Consider the following 17,649-nt stretch of genomic DNA (forward strand, 5'->3'; position numbering starts at 1 on the left):
GGACCACTGATATAGAAGATATTTGACTAGCACTGCCCTACAAAAATCAGAGCACTCTTTTAAAAAGATGATTTTTTTTTCTTCCCTTTTTTGCAGAAGAGCCTTAAAAACAGAAGTTCTATTATTATAAAGATGATTTTAAATCAGCTTTGTTACAATAGATACTTAAAAAACAGCAGAGGTCCTCTACTGTTTTTTAGAGAGATCTTTAAAAACAGCAGTTTTATTATTTAGAGTATCTTCAGTTTTATTATTTAGAGTATCTTCAGAGTTTGCACTGGCTCCCTGTTCATTTTAGAATTGAATTTAAAACATTGCTGTTTGTTTTTAAATCTTTACATGGACTGGCACCTCAATATATCTCGGACCTCATCCAAATTTACATCCCTGCACACGCTCTGAGGTCCGAGAGCCAGCTCCAGCTCGTGGTGCCCAAGACCAGACTTAAGACCAGGGGAGACAGGGCCTTCTCTGTGGTCGGCCCTAAGCTCTGGAACACTCTGCCGCTCCATGTTCAAACTGCTTCCACAGTGGAGTGTTTTAAGTCTCGTCTTAAGACCCACTTTTATTCTTTGGCTTTTAACACTACGTGAGTTGTGTGGTCCTCTGTCCTCTGTTGTCCTCTGTGTTTTTTATACACTTTGATTTTTATTTTACTGTTTTAATTGATTTTACCTTTTAAAATAGTTTTTAATCATATTTGTTTTTATATTGTTTTTATTGGTTTTATTTTTATTCATTTTTTGTTTTATTCAGTCATTGGTGGAGCATAATATTGTTTTTAACATGGCTGTGCAGCACTTTGGAAACGTTATTGTTGTTTAAATGTGCTATATAAATAAAGTGGATTGGATTGGATTGGATTGGATTAGACTACTATTGTTGTAGTATATCCTTACAAACAGCAGATGTCCTCTACCATTGTTGTAGTATATCCTTACAAACAGCAGATGTCCTCTGTCATGAAGAGGATTTTAGGCTAAAATGTTTTTGCAAAAGATCCCTAAAATCAGCAGTATGTAGAGCATCTTAGACTTGCATTGGTGCAGTAGATCTTTAAAAACAGCATGATACTTTTGTCAATAAGAGGATATTTGGCTGCAAGTTTTTGCAGTAGATCCCTAAAAACAGCAGTTCTATTATGTAGAGCATCTTAGACCTGCATTGATTCAGTATATCTTTAAAAACAGCATGATACTTTTGTCAAAAAGAGGATATTTGGCTGCAAGTTTTTGCAGTAGATCCCTAAAAAAAGCAGTTCTATTATGTAGAGCATCTTAGACTTGAATTGATTCAGTATATCTTTAAAAACAGCATGGTGCTTTTGTCAAAAAGAGGATCTTTGGCTGCAAGTTTTTGCAGAAGGTTCCCTAAAAAAGCAGAGTTCCCCCGTTATATAGAGGCTTTCTGGTTAACATTTTTTTCAATAAATCATTAAAAAGAGTAGCGTGCGCTTGTCCGTACATGTTTTGCAGCATATCCTCTAAAATAGCAAAGGCTATTTGTCCAGCCTTTGTAATGCAGATTCTTAAAATCAGCATGGTACCTTTTGTCAAAAAGTTATTTGTCTATACAACCTTTTTGCAGTAGATTCTTTTAAACACTGGAGTGCCCTTGTTATAAAGGGGCTTTCTGGTCAACATTATTCCAGTAAATCCTTAAAAAGAGCAGAAAGCTACGGTCATACTGGGGTCTCAAGGTAAATCTTTGGCAGTAGATCCTTAAAAAAACAGCAGAGTTCTCCTATCATAGAGGATCTGTGGTATATTAGATATTTAAACATAGCAGAGTGCTTTAAGCATATAGAAGATTGTTAAATAGAATAATTCCACCTTATAATATATAAATATTTGGCTCCTATAACATTATTACCATATTTTCCGGACCATTTAGCGCACCGGATTATAAAGCGCACTGCTGATGAGCGGGTCTAATCAGGTTTTCTTCATACAAAAGGCACACCGGATTATAAGGCGCATGAAAGGGTCATATAATTATAATTTTTTCGAAATGTAAACCACTTCCTTGTGGTCTACATAACATGCAATGGTGGTTCTTTGGTCAAAATATCGCTTAGATGATGTTTTACAGACCCCCTTCAAGTCGCTTTCTGACAGTCACTTCAGGATGCGTAGTTTTGTGGGCGGTCTGATTTACGTGGCTCACCTTCGACAGTGTCTTCTCCCCGTCATCTTTGTTGTAGCGGTGTAGCGTGCAAGGACGGGAGTGGAAGAAGTGTCAAAAGATGGAGCTAACTGTTTTAATGACATTCAGACTTAACTGAAAACAATAACGGCCCAGCATAACTAGTGCAATAACAACGCCGGAAATGTGTCCCGTGAAAAACCATCCGACAGAACTCTCTAATAACTAGAGTTTCTTGGGTGAATAATGTAAACTCACTATGCCGGTATGTTTTAGAGCTTTCATGGCGAGTTTACTGACAGATACAAGTAAGAACTTTACACTGCTTTATATATGAAATGGCAACAACGGAGGATGAATGTCCCATAACTAGAAGATTGAGGAAAAAGAAGTCACTCATTCACAACGCCGTCGAGACGGATTACAAAGGCGGACGCGCACACATTTTTTAGGACTAATGCAGATCCCAAATACAGATCAGAAGGTAAGTAAAGTTGCTTTTGCATAATAGTCACTAAAAAGATGGCAGATCTTGTCTTACCTTATGCACACACCATAGTAATACTCGTATGTTGAAGCACAGTACAATTCATCAAGCAGTGCAGCTTCTTAGCTTACCAAAGTCGTACTAAAACATTTTGATAGATTTTTGAGCACCGTGTGTAATGTTATATATTTTTAATGGAACATTTAAAATGTTGGTTTTGTTTACTTGAGTCATATTGCAGTCTACACGTATCGCTTATGTGTGACGGCCATCTACTGGTCATACTTATCATTTCACCATTTACCAAATAAAATAGCTTCAAGGTCGGTAAGCACAACCAAAATTATTCCGTACATTAAGCGCACCGGGTTATAAGGCGCACTGTCGAGTTTTGAGAAAATGAACGGATTTTAAGTGCGCCTTACTGTCTGAAAAATACGGTACTTCATTTATGGTTTTTAATGTAGTCGCCATATGTTATGCTTGTATGCTACTGTAAACAACCTGGGAGAAATGTGTGCACACTCTTTATAAACATCTAGTTGAGTGCATGAACAGCGACTAAAAAGAGCTGTTGACGACAGGCCATGCTGGTTAGAATAAACACAGAAACCGTAAGAATACGTGCAGACTAAAATCTCAGCCGGACACTTTGAATGTGTTCCAGAAAATGGACATAAGGATGAGGATATAGATAAGACAGGACATTAACTCAGTTTTGACCCAAGATGACTGACAATAACAATCACTCACTTGTCCTCGTGTCCTTATATGCCTTTCGTCTTTCTCTCCAAGGACTTCAGTCTGCTGTACGAGGAGGCCAGATACTTCCAGCTGCAGCCCATGCTCTCCGAGCTAGAGCGCTGGCGCCTGGACCAGGAGCTGAGCCGGGTGTCACGTCCCTGCGAGTGCGTGGTGGTGCGCGTGGCGCCCGAACTGGGCGAGAGAATCACTCTGAGCGGTGACAAGGCGCTGATAGAGGACGTCTTCCCCGAGATCGGCGACGTCATGTGCAACTCTGTCAATGCCAGCTGGAACCACGACGCCACTCACGCCATCCGCTTCCCGCTCAACGGCTACTGCCACCTTAACTCTGTCCAGGTAAGAACAGCTAGTTAGTCACATCACAGCATATCCTAACAATCACGAGATACCGCCTAGGCCAGGGGTGTCAAACTCGTTTTCATTGAGGGCCACAGCGTAGTGATGGCTGCCCTCAGAGGATCGCATTTAACAATACATTATTTACGAATTTGCCTATGCTTTTTATTATTAAACATATTTTTTACGCACACTGTAAAAAAAATAAATATATATATATGTATATTTCACATTGAAATTCTGGTCACCATTTTTTTAAATGCAAAATCTACCGATTTTTAAAATCATTATATTACTGTAGATGGAAAACAGTACCCACTGTTTATTTTCCATTTTAAAATGGTACCAAAGTTATTTTACAGTAAAATACTGGCATTTTAGTTGCCTGAATTTTACTGTAAAATTTAAGGTAGTTTGTTCAACATATTACTCTTAAAAGAAAAACAGTACCACTGTTATTTTTTTAATCTGGCAACTGAGCTGCCAGTTTGTTACCGTAAAATAACTGTGGTACCATTTTGCCTTTTACGGTAACAACAACCGTAGATTTTACAGTAAGAAAAAGGCAGCATAGTCGGGAAGATTTTATAGTAAAAACAGTGGTAGAGTTTTTCTCAATTTTAAGTTTTCAGTTGAACATGCTATAAAAAAACATTGTAATTTTAATGTCTCATTGTCCTTTTTACAGTGTACAATTTGATAGATAACTTCCTTTGAAATCATAAGTAAAGCAGTTATTGAAGTATTTATTTTTATTTTAACAAATACAAATGTGTGGAAACTAAAGTGATATTTTATAAAGATATTGCATAATATTAACATTTAAAAAGGTATGCAATTTTATGCAGTGCATATATTTGTTTTTGTCCAAATGAAAAGAACAAATACATTTAGTACGAAAAGATACGGTACTTAATAGATGCATATTTTCCTAGGCGTTCACAGGCCATATAAAATGATGTGACAGACCAGATACGGCCCCCGGGCCTTCAGTTTGACACTTGTGGTCTAGGCTCTTTAGGCAGACAGATTGGCAAAATTAAAAAAAAAAACTGGATACAGAGGTAAGATCTCAACATCGATGACTTAATCGAAAGAACAAAAAAAGATTACCGATGCAATTGTTGGTGAGCAGTGTGCAGCTGCAGTGTTTATAGACTTATCATAAGTATTTTAACCAATAAATCAATATATATTAATTAGCAAATTAAAATGGTATGACATCAGGGGGTTGGTCTTTAACTGGGTAAAAAGCTACTTAACCAACAGGGAGCAACACGTAACTCTAGATGAACACAGGTCTACCACGCTAAATATATCTTACGGCGTACCCCAGGGATCACTCCTGGGACCAAAAATGTTCAATATCCAATATAAACCACATTTGTAAAGTTCCAAAGGACTTAAAGTTACATGACCTCATTTTGTTTCGGATAAAAAACACAGAAATAATATATATATATAAAAACAGAAAAAAATAAAAAACATTATTCATGACAACTTCATTGATTATTTATTTGATTTATTTAGCGTTAAAATTGAGCAAAGGAAGTGAACATATGTGTTAGGAAGTGTTTTGAAAATAAACTGCTTCTTCCTACTCCTTTTCGGATACGTGGTGCTGAGAAACTGGATATATGTGATGGACCATATTGTAACTGAATGCATGTTCGAAATAAAATAAAACTAACTAACTGGCACCCCGTGGGCTAAATCAGGTCCATTAGTGACATCATACCGGACGGAAACTTGAGAGCATTTTTGCAGTAGACCCTCTAATACAGTAGTGGGCAATTATCCTAAAGGCTCTTTGACTAGCATGTTGTTACAGTATATCTTTAAAAACAGAACAATGCTATTGTGACATCCTCTTGAGAGCTATCATTCTCTGCAGTGGGCATTAAACAGAACAAACACAAATGTCCTCTACAGAGAACTCAGGTTCTGAGGATGATATAGAACACAGGTGTCAAACTAAATGCCCGGGGGCCAGATCTGGCCCGCAACATCATTTTATCTGTCCCGCAAACACCTGGAAATTTAATGTGTAAATAAAGTACTTCATATTTTCTCACTAAATGCAATTCACCTTTTTTATTTTGACAGAAAAAATATATGTACTGCTTGAAATTGCATACCTTTTAAACTTTAACAGTATCCAATATTGCAACAAACATAAACATTACTATAAACAGTATTATCATACTTTCCAAACATTTTTTGTCTAAATAAAATAAATAGAAATACTTAACTTTACAGCACACTACCCATCAAAAGAATAAAAAAAAAAACATTTTACGTTGTTCTTTACAGCGTATTACTGTAATTAGAAAAAAATTAAACATTTTTAGCGTTAAAATTCTGTTGACTGAGCTGCCAGTTTTTGACTGTAAAATCTACGGTTGTTGTTTTTAATGGTGTATTACTGTAGATGGAAAGACGGTACATTTGGTTTTACGGTAGAAAAACTGGCTGCTAAGTTGCCAGAATAAAAAAAATACTTGTACTGTTTTTCCATGATTATAATGTTGTAAAAACCAATGTAAATTTAACACAAAAATTATGGCAACTAAGCTGCCAGCTTTTTCCCTAATACCCCCCCCCCTCCAAAAAATAACAGTGGTACTGTTTTTCCATTTACCGTTGTAAATGTTGTAAAAAATTCGAAAAACACTATTTTACAGTAACACTTTGTAAATGTAAAGTTTTTACTGTAAAATCGACAGTCTACCTAAAACAATTTTTATAATTAATAATGAAATCCAAAGGCAAATTCATACATTATTCCGTTACAAGCAACCCTCTGACGGCAGCCGTAACTGCAATGTGGCCCTCAATGAAAACGAGTCTGACATTCTTGATATAGGAGATCTTTTGACTACCGTTCATGCTGTAGATCATTAAAACAACAGACTGAGATCTTTGACGAGGTCCTTAAAAACAGCAGAAACCTGCTGTGATATAGATGTGATCTGCAGTTGAGCTACTTGCGTTCCCTGCTTAAAAACAGCCAAGCCCTTCTGGCAAATAGAGGATCTTTGGCTATTGTTTTTTGTAGATCCTTAAAAACAGAAGAGGAGCTTTGACAAACATTTTTGCAGTGGTTCTTTAAAAAACAGCACATACAGTAGGTTCTTTGGCTAGCATTTAAATTAAAATACGACGTAATTAGTTTATGTTGAGTAATAAGGTACGGTAATGTTTTCAATCAACATTTAAAAATGGTTTCCATTGACTTTTCTGAAGTAGAGTTCTAATATGAATTATTACAGAAAGCGAGGCATATTTGAGTAGATTACACACAGATCTGGACAGCGTCTGAGGACGTCTCCAAAAGACAAAACAACAGAAAACCATCTCTGAAGTGAGTGCAAAGAGAGAGAGAGAGAGAGAGAGAAAGCGAGCGTAGCGAGACACTGAGCATGCTCCGTCCCTGGCAGCTTGTCCCCAGGCGGGGCCCATAATCCTGTTTGGTTATTAAAGCATGCCGGCGGTGGATGCTGTATCTGCGGCTAATGGAGGCAGGGCAGTGAGGGGGAGGGGGGATCTTTGTAGTTTTGGCGGGGGCTTGGGCCGGGAGGGTTTTTTTGGGGGGGGTGAAATGGGTGGAGTTTTTATTTTTTTGAGCTGAGCGACCCACACCGAGCCAAGTGCTCGGGAGAAAGCCACACTGCTCCCTGGGGCCTCTTCGATGGAATGTGATCCTGCAGGCCCCCAGGACACGTCTGTAGATGTCTGCAAGGCGGCGAGCTCACAAACACAAACAAGGAGACAATAGACTTTTTAAAGGAAAGTCAAACAACTGGCGTCCTCCACAATGGACATTTGTGATTATTTTTCACCCGAAATGTGTAAATCTGAGGGGAAAAAATACCCCAAAAAATGTCCACTGCAGACGATGCTGGCTCCCTGCAGGATATCCATACAGGTTCAGGCGGGGGTTCTCTATTGACTGTCAGATTGTTTTTCTGCTTGCAGATGACAAACATATAAAACCCCAAACCAGTGTAGTTGGCACGTTGTGTAAATCTTCAATAAAAACAGAATACAATGATTTGCAAATCCTTATCAAGCTATATTCTATTGACTAGACTGCAAAGACTGGAGAAATCACTGCACGTAAGCGATGATATTACAGAGCTTCGATCCCTCTGCACAGCACAGCATCAAAAAGCGACATCACTGTGTAAAGGATATCACCAAATGGGCTCAGAAACACTTCAGAAAACCACTGTCAGTAACTACAGTTTGTCACTCCATATGTAAGCGCAAGGTAAAACTCTATTATGCAAAGTGAAAGCCATTTATCAACAACACCTAGAAATGCCGCCGGCTTCGCTGGGCCAGAGCTCTTCTAAGATGGATTGATGTAAAGTGGAAAAGTGTTCTGTGGTCTGACGATTCCACATTTCCAATTGTTTTTGGAAACTGTGGAAGTCGTGTCCTCCGGACTACAGAGGAAAAGAACAATCCGGATTATTATAGACGCAAAGTTCAACAGCCAGCATCTGTGATGGTATGGGGGTGTATTAGTGGCCAAGGCATAGGTAACTTACACATCTGTGAAGGCACCATTAATGCTGAAAGGTACATACAGGTTTTGGAGCAACATATGCTGCCATCCAAGGAACGTTATCATGGACGCCCCTGCTTATTTCAGCAAGACAATGCCAGGCCACTTGTTACAACAGCGTGGCTTCACAGTAAAAGAGGGCAGGTGCTATACTGGCCTGCCTGTTGTCCAGACCTGTATCCCATTGAAAATGTGTAACGCATTATGAACCCATAAATACCACAACAGAGATCCCAGACTGTCGAACAACTTAAGATGTACATCGAGCAAGATTTGATAAGAATTCCACCTGAAAAGCTTCAAAAAATTGTCTTCTCAGTGCCCAAATGTTTACTGAGTGTTGTTAAAAGGAAAGGCCATGTAACACAGTGGTAAAAATGCCCCTGTGCCAACTTTTTTGGAATGTGCTGCTGCCATTAAATTCTAAGTTAATGATTATTTGCCAAAAAATATACTGTTTCTCAGTTCAAACATTAAATATCTTGTCTTTGCAGTCTATTCAATTAAATATAAGTTGAAAAGGATTTGCAAATTATTGCATTCTGTTTTTATTTACAAAGTACGCAATCGCCAAAATTATTTTGACCGCATTTGATTCAAAATATTGGGGTCTTTCTTTTAAAGTTAATTTAAATATTCAAGCAAGTAATTTACTTTGATTAATAGTGATAAAAATTGTTTTAAATTAAATCTGATTTGAAAAAATGATGTGTGTATATATGTATGTGTGTGTGTATATATATATATGTGTGTGTGTGTATATATATATATATGTGTGTGTGTGTATATATATATATATATATGTGTGTGTGTGTGTATATACATACATATATATATATATAATGTATATATGTATGTGTGTAAATATATACATGTATATATATAAATATGTTTGTGTGTGTATATATGTTGTATACATTATATGTATATATATATATATTTTTTGTTTGTTTGTTTTGTGTTTTATGTACACAACATATATACACACATACATATTTATGTATATACACTTATGTGTGTGTATATATATATATATGTCTTGATTGGATTATCCAGAGAATAGTGCTCAATACCGTGGTAGAGCGCAATATGTAGGTGTGGGAAAAATCACAAGACTACTTCATCTCTACAGAACTGATTCATGAGGGGTTCCCTCAATCATCAGGAGATTCTGGTGACCACCAAATCTCCTGATGATTGAGGGAACCCCTCATGAAACAGTTCTGTAGAGATGAAGTAGTCGTGTGATTTTTCCCACACCTACATACATATATATATATATATATATATATATATATATATATATATATATATATATATATATACACATCAATCAATTCATCCATTTTCTACCGCTTATTCCCTTTGAAGTCGCTGGGGGCGCTGGTGCCTATCTCAGCTACAATTGTGTATATATATACATACATATATGTGTGTGGGTGTGGGTGTATTAAATTAAAAAAACGGATATGGCACAAATGCAATTTCATACTCATATTTATATTTTATATTATTTATAAACACAAACAAGTTTGAAGCTTTTAAATTTGACAGCCTCAACACACACATACAGTATCACTAACAAATAGAACATGCCCTGTGGTATACACTGTGGTTCTCTACGACCATAAATTCAAACTAATTAATAACCAAGTTTACAAGTTTGATTTAAATCCAATCTGCCTCCTGAGGACCAAAGTGGAACTGAAAGACCAAGCTGTTGTCTACTGTTTATAAGCCTAGTGGGGGGCAGCACGGTGGCAGAGGAGTTAGTGCGTCTGCCTCACAATACGAAGGTCCTGAGTAGTCCTGGGTTCAATCCCGGGCTCGGGATCTTTCTGTGTGGAGTTTGCATGTCCTCCCCGTGACTGCGTGGGTTCCCTCCGGATACTCCGGCTTCCTCCCACTTCCAAAGACATGCACCTGGGGATAGGTTGATTGGCAACACTAAATTGGCCCTAGTGTCTGAATGTTGTCTGTCTATCTGTGTTGGCCCTGCGATGAGGTGGCCACTTGTCCAGGGTGTACACCACCTTCTGCCCGATTGTAGCTGAGATAGGCACCAGTGCCCCCCGCAACCTCAAAGGGAATAAGCGGTAGAAAATGGATGGATGGATGGATGCTTAGTGTGCTGCACTGTGGTCGTCTACAATCGTCCATATCAAGACTGGACAATATTCCCAAATGAACATTTTTTTCCTCTCTCAGGTTCTGGAGCGCCTACAGCAGCGAGGCTTCGAGATCGCCGGATCCTGCGGTGGAGGCGTGGACTCCTCCCAATTCAGCGAGTACGTTCTGAGGCGGGAACTGAGGAGGTTGAGTCAGCGAGGGCCCAATTCTAATAGGATAAAGCAAGAGCAGCTGGACTAAAGAACCCCCCTCTCTGTGCTGGACTTTTCCTTGGACTCTTCACTTTTTCTCTTCATTTTTTTATTTTTTTGGTTTTCTTCTTGTCAATGTTTTGGTTTTCTTATATAAGAACCATCTTAGAGAATTAAAAGAAAAAAAAAATAGACACCAACATTTTTGAATATGGAGATCACGGGGACATTTGTGATTGTCTTACCCATCAACACAATTGAGAAAGATTTATATATGTTGTATCCCTAAATAAAGTTTGTTTTAAAACTTAGCCTACATTAGGTTGAATATGGTTTGTAACGATGGAGCAATGAGTGGCAGGGCATCAAACATGTCAGCCGTCACTGCGCTTTGTCGCCTCGCTGGCACGGTGGTTAAGTGTGTGATTATGGCTCGCTGTGGAAAGGTCACCGATGTGTTGCTTACAGTGGCGAATCTCTCAGTTGTCACCAACAATTAGCATCCATTTTCACACTATGTTGAATAATGTGAGACCGATGAAGGGTTCTGCTTTAATATATATTTTCTGTGGTGCAAAGATATAATTGCACATTTTAATCTAAAGACAAAGTACGTTTTATTTTGGGGGTGTCCAAACTTAAAAAACAAAAGTAATAATATGGGGTCGGATATACTGATAATCATGCCTTACTTGGCATGCTTACTTAGTAATAATATGTATTGTTCAAATAAGTTCTCTTTTATTTTAATTGAGGCATTCATCTAAATCGGACCTGGGTAAAATACGGGCCACATGCGGCTCGTTTAGATTTTCAGTCCTTTCTTCATCCATGTAGAATGATCAATTCACATTTTGTGTTGTTAACGCGTAAAACTGGTATATAAACATGGTGTAGCTCCTCTCCTCCAAATGCAGGTGCTTCTACAGCAGTTGTATAAATTCTGTATTCCTACAAATTACAAAATCTACAAAAAATGTTTTTAGGTCGTGTGTCATAATGTTTTTAGGACTCTATCGGACATTGTGACTTTTGGTATTAGTGTTCCTGAAAAAAAAGGGACCCAAACACACATACTGTACAGCAGATTTTTGCAGCTAAATATGTATACATCATTTATACACACATACACATTGGGCCCGCAGACACATTTTTTTCTCTCAATGTGGCCCCGAGTGAAAATATTTGCCCAGCTCTGATCAAAATTAAATCCAATTTGTATTCATAAATAATATATATTTGGTTAATTAAATGAACTATAAAATAATAAATAATACAAATCTTTGGCGTTTGTCAATGTATTGAAAAAAAAATTGCCCCTTTGGACAATCCTGATTAAATCACTCATAAACAACTTTTACTCATCAGCGCCCCCTTCCTTCCCTTCAGGTCAATCATGAGTATGACATCATCAGAATTAGAACGCTATGATCAAGTATGACACATAGAATGGACCTGCTATCCCCGTTTGAATAAGAAAATCTCATTTCAGTAGGCTTTAAAGGCCTACTGAAACCCACTACTACCCACCACGCAGTCTGATAGTTTATATATCAATGATGAAATATTAACATCGCAACACATGCCAATACGGCCTTTTTAGTTTACTAAATTACAATTTTAAATTTCCCGGGAGTTTCGTCTTGAAAACGTCGTGTAATGATGACGTGTACGCGAGACATCACAGGTTTTTAGGAAATGTGAGCGCTGCACACACACACACAGCTAAAAGTCATCTGCTTTAACCGCATAATTACACAGTATTTTGAAGATCTGTGTTGCTGAATCTTTTGCAATTTGTTCAACTAATAATGGAGAAGTCAAAGTAGAAAGATGGAGTTGGGAAGCTTTAGCCTTTAGCCACACAAACACACGGTGATTCCTTGTTTAAAATTCCCAGAGGTGAAACTTTACTATGGATCACGACGGAATGTCAACCAGCAGGTTTCGGTGAGAAAATTGTGGTAAAAATGTGCTTCTTACCGGAGATCAGCTGAGCTTGTGCCGTCCATAAAGCTGCTGTCGACTCCCCTAAGACACTGGCCTCAAGACACCCGTGGACACACACCTCCGACTATCAGGTACTATTAAACCCACTAAAACACTAGCAAAACAATAGAAAGATAAGGGATTTCCCAGAATTATCCTGGTAAATGTGTCTAAAAACATCTGAATCCGTCCCAATGCAATCGCGTTTTTTTTTTTTAGTCCGTTGCTCTCAGTATCCTCAAACACAAATCTTTCATCCTCGCTCAAATTAATGGGGAAATTGTCTTTTTCTCTGTCCGAATAGCACTTTTTTGTTGGAGGCTCCCATTAAAAACAATGTGAATATGTGAGGAGCCCCCACACTTGTGATGTCATTGTCTGCGACTTCCGGTAAAGGCAGGGCTTTTTTGTCAGCACCAAAAGTTGCTAACTTTATCGTGGATGTTCTCTACTAAATCCTTTTAGCAAAAATATGGCAATATCGCGAAATGATCAAGTATGACACATAGAATGGACCTGCTATCCCCGTTTGAATAAGAAAATCTAATTTCAGTAGGCCTTTAAATGTGGCTTTCTTGTTTGTTTTTACGATGACGCAAATTGCTAAGTAACTGCTAAGTTCTTCCAAATGTGCACATTTTGATATCTGGAATAAATATTTCTAAAGCGACGGACTCGACCGATGAAAAAAAAAAGGAATGTAGCTACAAACAAGTGAAATAAATTTCAAGTCAAGTTGTCATGGTGTGTGTTTATACGTTGCCGCGGGCAAGCGTCGTCATTTTTGCAGCATCACACGGATCTTTGCACTTTTGATAGTATCCTCGCTCTTTCTTTGAAGAAGCAAAACCAAGTTTACCCAGGCAGATGTTGAGTACCTCGGAGGATCCGCGGCTGCTTTGCATCGGGGGGGGGGGGGGGGGGGGCTTCTTTACTTAGTTATAATGAACAGAGCCGACTTCTCCACGCAAGTCCTGTCAGTTGTGCTTCCACACATCCCCCACGGGGCCAAAAAATCCAAAGTGAAATCTCACACAGAGTTCCTGTCATCTTGTCTTCATCCCTTTTGGCAGAATCGCTATTTTCTGTGGCTATCTAGGCTTGATGTTGCTATATGTCTCCCTTTCAGGCCTCCTCTGCCCCAGATTCTCTTTTTGTTGTTGTTGACTGCAGGTGCAGCAGTTTGTGGGGCCGCGCGGCATCCCTTTGCTTCCATTATGCCATTCAAAGCCACTGGTCTTAGCCGACTGAGCAGGTATCGTAAGAGCATATCCAACTCGATTTAATGTACATAATGGATGAGAGGAAGTTGTGAGACTGACATTTCAAGCAGAAAGACTCCGGCAGGGTAGCAATAGCTACTTGCATTAAGCCATTCTGCGGACCCAACTTATTTGTTATTAGTTGAAAGATTGTTTGCCGAGTGTTTTATTGTGTTACTAGAAATACCAGTTGACTTATTTTTCGGACAGAAGGGCGACACGGCGGTGCAGCTGAATCAAAAGAGACGTCGGAGACGCTTTACTAAACAAAAAGTTGCTTTATTACAAGCCAGCGTCATCATACAGAACTGCAGTTCCCTGGAGGAGGTCGGGTCAACAAAACGAGGCACTCCTAACTTGGAGAAGCCTAACCATAAGTTTTTGTATTCCTCCTTCCTGTCTCCGGGTGTGTGGTAAGTCAGGAGAGCGCATCCTGACCATAAAAGGAGATGTTCGTGTGTAAGTGTCTGGAAAACAACTGCTTTAAGGCATAACTCAAATTCTGGCATTGAGTTAGTCTTTTCTCAAGGATAGGGTTATCACGTTTGCATTCCAAAGTCCCGATTAGAGCCTCTTTTCCTACGAGAAGTGATCCAATCCACCTGCGAATATCAAACTAAGGGGCCTTATCTTTTCATCTGCTCAAACTGAAATACCACTAATCAATTAAACTTGGTGGTTCGCCTTCTCCAAGCTGGATGTACATTTTTACCATAAGCAATACATGATATGAGTTAATTAAAGGCCTACTGAAACCTACTACTACCCACCACGCTGTCTGATAGTTTATGTATCAATGATGAAATATTTGGGACGGCGTGGCGCAGTGGAAGAGTGGCCATGCGCAACCCGAGGGTCCCTGGTTCAATCCCCATCTAGTACCACCTTCGTCACGTCCATTGTGTCCTGAGCAAGACACTTCACCCTTGCTCCTGATGGGTGCTGGTTGGCGCCTTGCATGGCAGCTCCCTCCATCAGTGTGTGAATGTGTGTGTGAATGGGTAAATGTGGAAGTAGTGTCAAAGTGCTTTGAGTACCTTGAAGGTAGAAAAGTGCTATACCAGTACAACCCATTTATTAACATTGCAACACATGCCGATACGGCCTTTTTAGTTGACTAAATTAGAATTTTAAATTTCCCAGGAGTTTCGTCTTGAAAACGTGTAATGATGACGTGTACGCAAGACGTCACGGGTTTTAAGGAAATATGAGCACTGGACACACACAGCTAAATGTAGTCTGCTTTAACGGCATAATTACACAGTATTTTGGAGATCTGTGTTGCTGAATCTTTTGCAATTTGTACAATTAATATTGGAGAAGTCACAGTAGAAAGATGGAGTTGGGAAGCTTTAGCCTTTAGCCACACAAACACACGGTGATTCCTTGTTTAAAATTCCTGGAGGTGAAACTTTCCTATGGATCAGAGTGCGGTCAAGCAAACATGAATCACAACGGAATGTCAACCAGCAGGTTTCGGTGAAAAAATTGTGGTTAAAAAGTCAGTTTTTACCGGAAAAAAGCTGAGCTTGTGCCTTCCACAAAGCTGCCGTCGACTTCCCTGAGACACTGCGCGTCAAGACACCCGTGGAGACACCCTTTCGACTATCGGGTACAATTTAACTCACTAAAACACTAGCAACACAATAGAAAGATAAGGGATTTCCCAGAATTATCCTAGTAAATGTGTCTAAAAACATCGGAATCCGTTCCAATCTAATCGCATTTTTTTTTTTTTTTACTTTTTTTTTTTAATAATTTTTTTTTTTCTAATCCGTCGCTATCAATATCCTCAAACACAAATCTCTCATCCTCGCTCAAATTAATGGAGAAACTGTCGTTTTCTCAGTCCGAATAGGACTTTTTGTTGGAGGCTCCCATTACAAACAATATGAATATGTGAGGAGCCCCCATACATGTGACGTCATCGTCTGCGAATTCCGGTAGAGGCAGGGCTTTTCTCTTAGCACCGAAAGTTGCGAACTTTATCGTGGATGTTCCCTACTAAATCCTTTCAGCAAAAATATGGCAATATCGCGAAATGATCAAGTATGACACATACATTGGACCTGCTATCCCCGTTTGAAAAAGAAAATATCATTTCAGTAGGCCTTTAATTCACTTCCATATCTAATCATGATTAATCGCAGTTTGTTCATAGTTAACTCAAAATTATCACAGGTGGATATCATTTTTCATCATTATTAAGTGAACCCTAGACTAGGCCTGGGCAATTATTTTGCCTCGGTGGGCCAAATTTAGAGGAAAAAATGTGTCTGGGGGCCGGTATATTTATTTTAGGAAAACTAATAAAAAACCTCACAATAATGTCTGACTGAATGCTAAAATCGCTAGTTACAGACCGCTTAAAAAACAGAAATTAATTTTACATCTTTTTTACAAAATGGGACACCCAGAATGCACATGAAAATAAAGAATGTGGGATTTACAATGTTGAGTATGAAAGAAAAAACACTGAATATGGACAACAAATGAACGTCACACCCTCTCTCGATCGACAAATTTTACAATCAAGCAAAACGCAACAAAAATGAAACAAACAGTAAAATATAAACGGGAAGGGTAAAAAAAAAAAAAAATTCCTACAATCTGATATACTGCACATCATACAACTATATTCTCGATCTTAAAGATTTAAAAAAAATATTTGGGAATGTCCGGCGGGCCAGATTGAAAAGCTTAACGGCCCCCGGGCCTTAATTTGCCCAAGTCTGCCCTAGACAGATCATTTGTCATTTTTTATTGCCATGACAAGACAATAAGTTTGCTTTAATTAAATGTTGATTTTTTTAAACAGCTCAGCAAAAAAAGGACACAACACACGCTTTTGATGACAATTTTGGAGGAATACAGAATTTATATTCCTGCTGTAGAAGTAATTTCAGAGGTGAGGAGCTACACCATGTTTAGATACTAGTTTCACACAATTAGTTTGCTTTAATTAAATGTTTTTTTAAAAAACATTACGCTTTTTTAAACAGCTCTGCACAAAAAGGACATAAACCCACTTTTAATGACAATTTAAATAAATACCTGCCGGGCCTTAGTGACTTGCCAAATTTTGTATTTTTAAGGAATACAGAATTTATATTTGTGCTGTAGAAGCACTTGCATTCAGAGGAGAGGAGCTACACCATGTTTAGATACCAGTTTTACACAATTAGTTTGCTTTAATTAATAATTAGTTTTTTTCAAACATTATGCTTTTTTAAACAGCTCAGCCTAAAAAGGACATAAACACGCTTTTAATAACAATTTAAAAAAATACCTGCAGTGGTTAGTGTCTTGCCAGATTTTGTATTTTGTAGGAATACATACTTTACATTCCTGCTGTAGAATCAATTGCATTCAAAGGAGAGGAGTTATATCATGTTTAGATACCAGTTTCACACAATTAGTTTGCTTTACTTTTAGGCGTTAATCAAGCTGTTTCTTTAAACCATAGGTGTCAAACTCTGGCATGCGGGCCAAATCTGGCCCGCTGTGTAATTTAATTTGGCCCTTGAGGCAATATCTATTTAGCATTAGAGCTGGCCCGCCGGTGTTATACAGCGTCGGTGCCGCTGTAACACCACATTCACCGCTAATACTCATACTTGCCAACCCTCCTAATTTTCCCGGTAGACTCCGGAAGTTCAGTGCCCCTCCCGAAAATCTCCCGTGGCAACCATTCTCCCGAATTTCTACCGATTTCCACCTGGAAAACTATATTGGGGGCGTGCATTTAAGGCACTGCCTTTAGCGTTCTCT

The 17,649-nt window shown here is 38.6% G+C and overlaps 1 protein-coding gene across 4 annotated transcripts in view; it reads left to right on the top strand.

Annotated features, from left to right (window-relative positions):
* kctd1 (potassium channel tetramerization domain containing 1) overlaps nucleotides 1-10,938 on the top strand; it is a 49,875-nt gene extending 38,937 nt beyond the window's left edge. For all 4 annotated transcript variants that reach the window (XM_061920294.1, XM_061920293.1, XM_061920292.1 and 1 more), the window contains exons 4-5: nucleotides 3,428-3,733; nucleotides 10,515-10,938. In XM_061920294.1, coding sequence (XP_061776278.1) covers nucleotides 3,428-3,733; nucleotides 10,515-10,676 — 468 coding nt within the window. In that variant the 3' untranslated portion in view covers nucleotides 10,677-10,938. The remainder of the gene's footprint in view (nucleotides 1-3,427; nucleotides 3,734-10,514) is intronic.
* The last annotated feature ends 6,711 nt before the right edge of the window (nucleotides 10,939-17,649 follow it).

Source organism: Nerophis ophidion, linkage group LG14 (genome assembly GCF_033978795.1).
Source record: "Nerophis ophidion isolate RoL-2023_Sa linkage group LG14, RoL_Noph_v1.0, whole genome shotgun sequence".
NCBI lineage: Eukaryota > Metazoa > Chordata > Actinopteri > Syngnathiformes > Syngnathidae > Nerophis > Nerophis ophidion.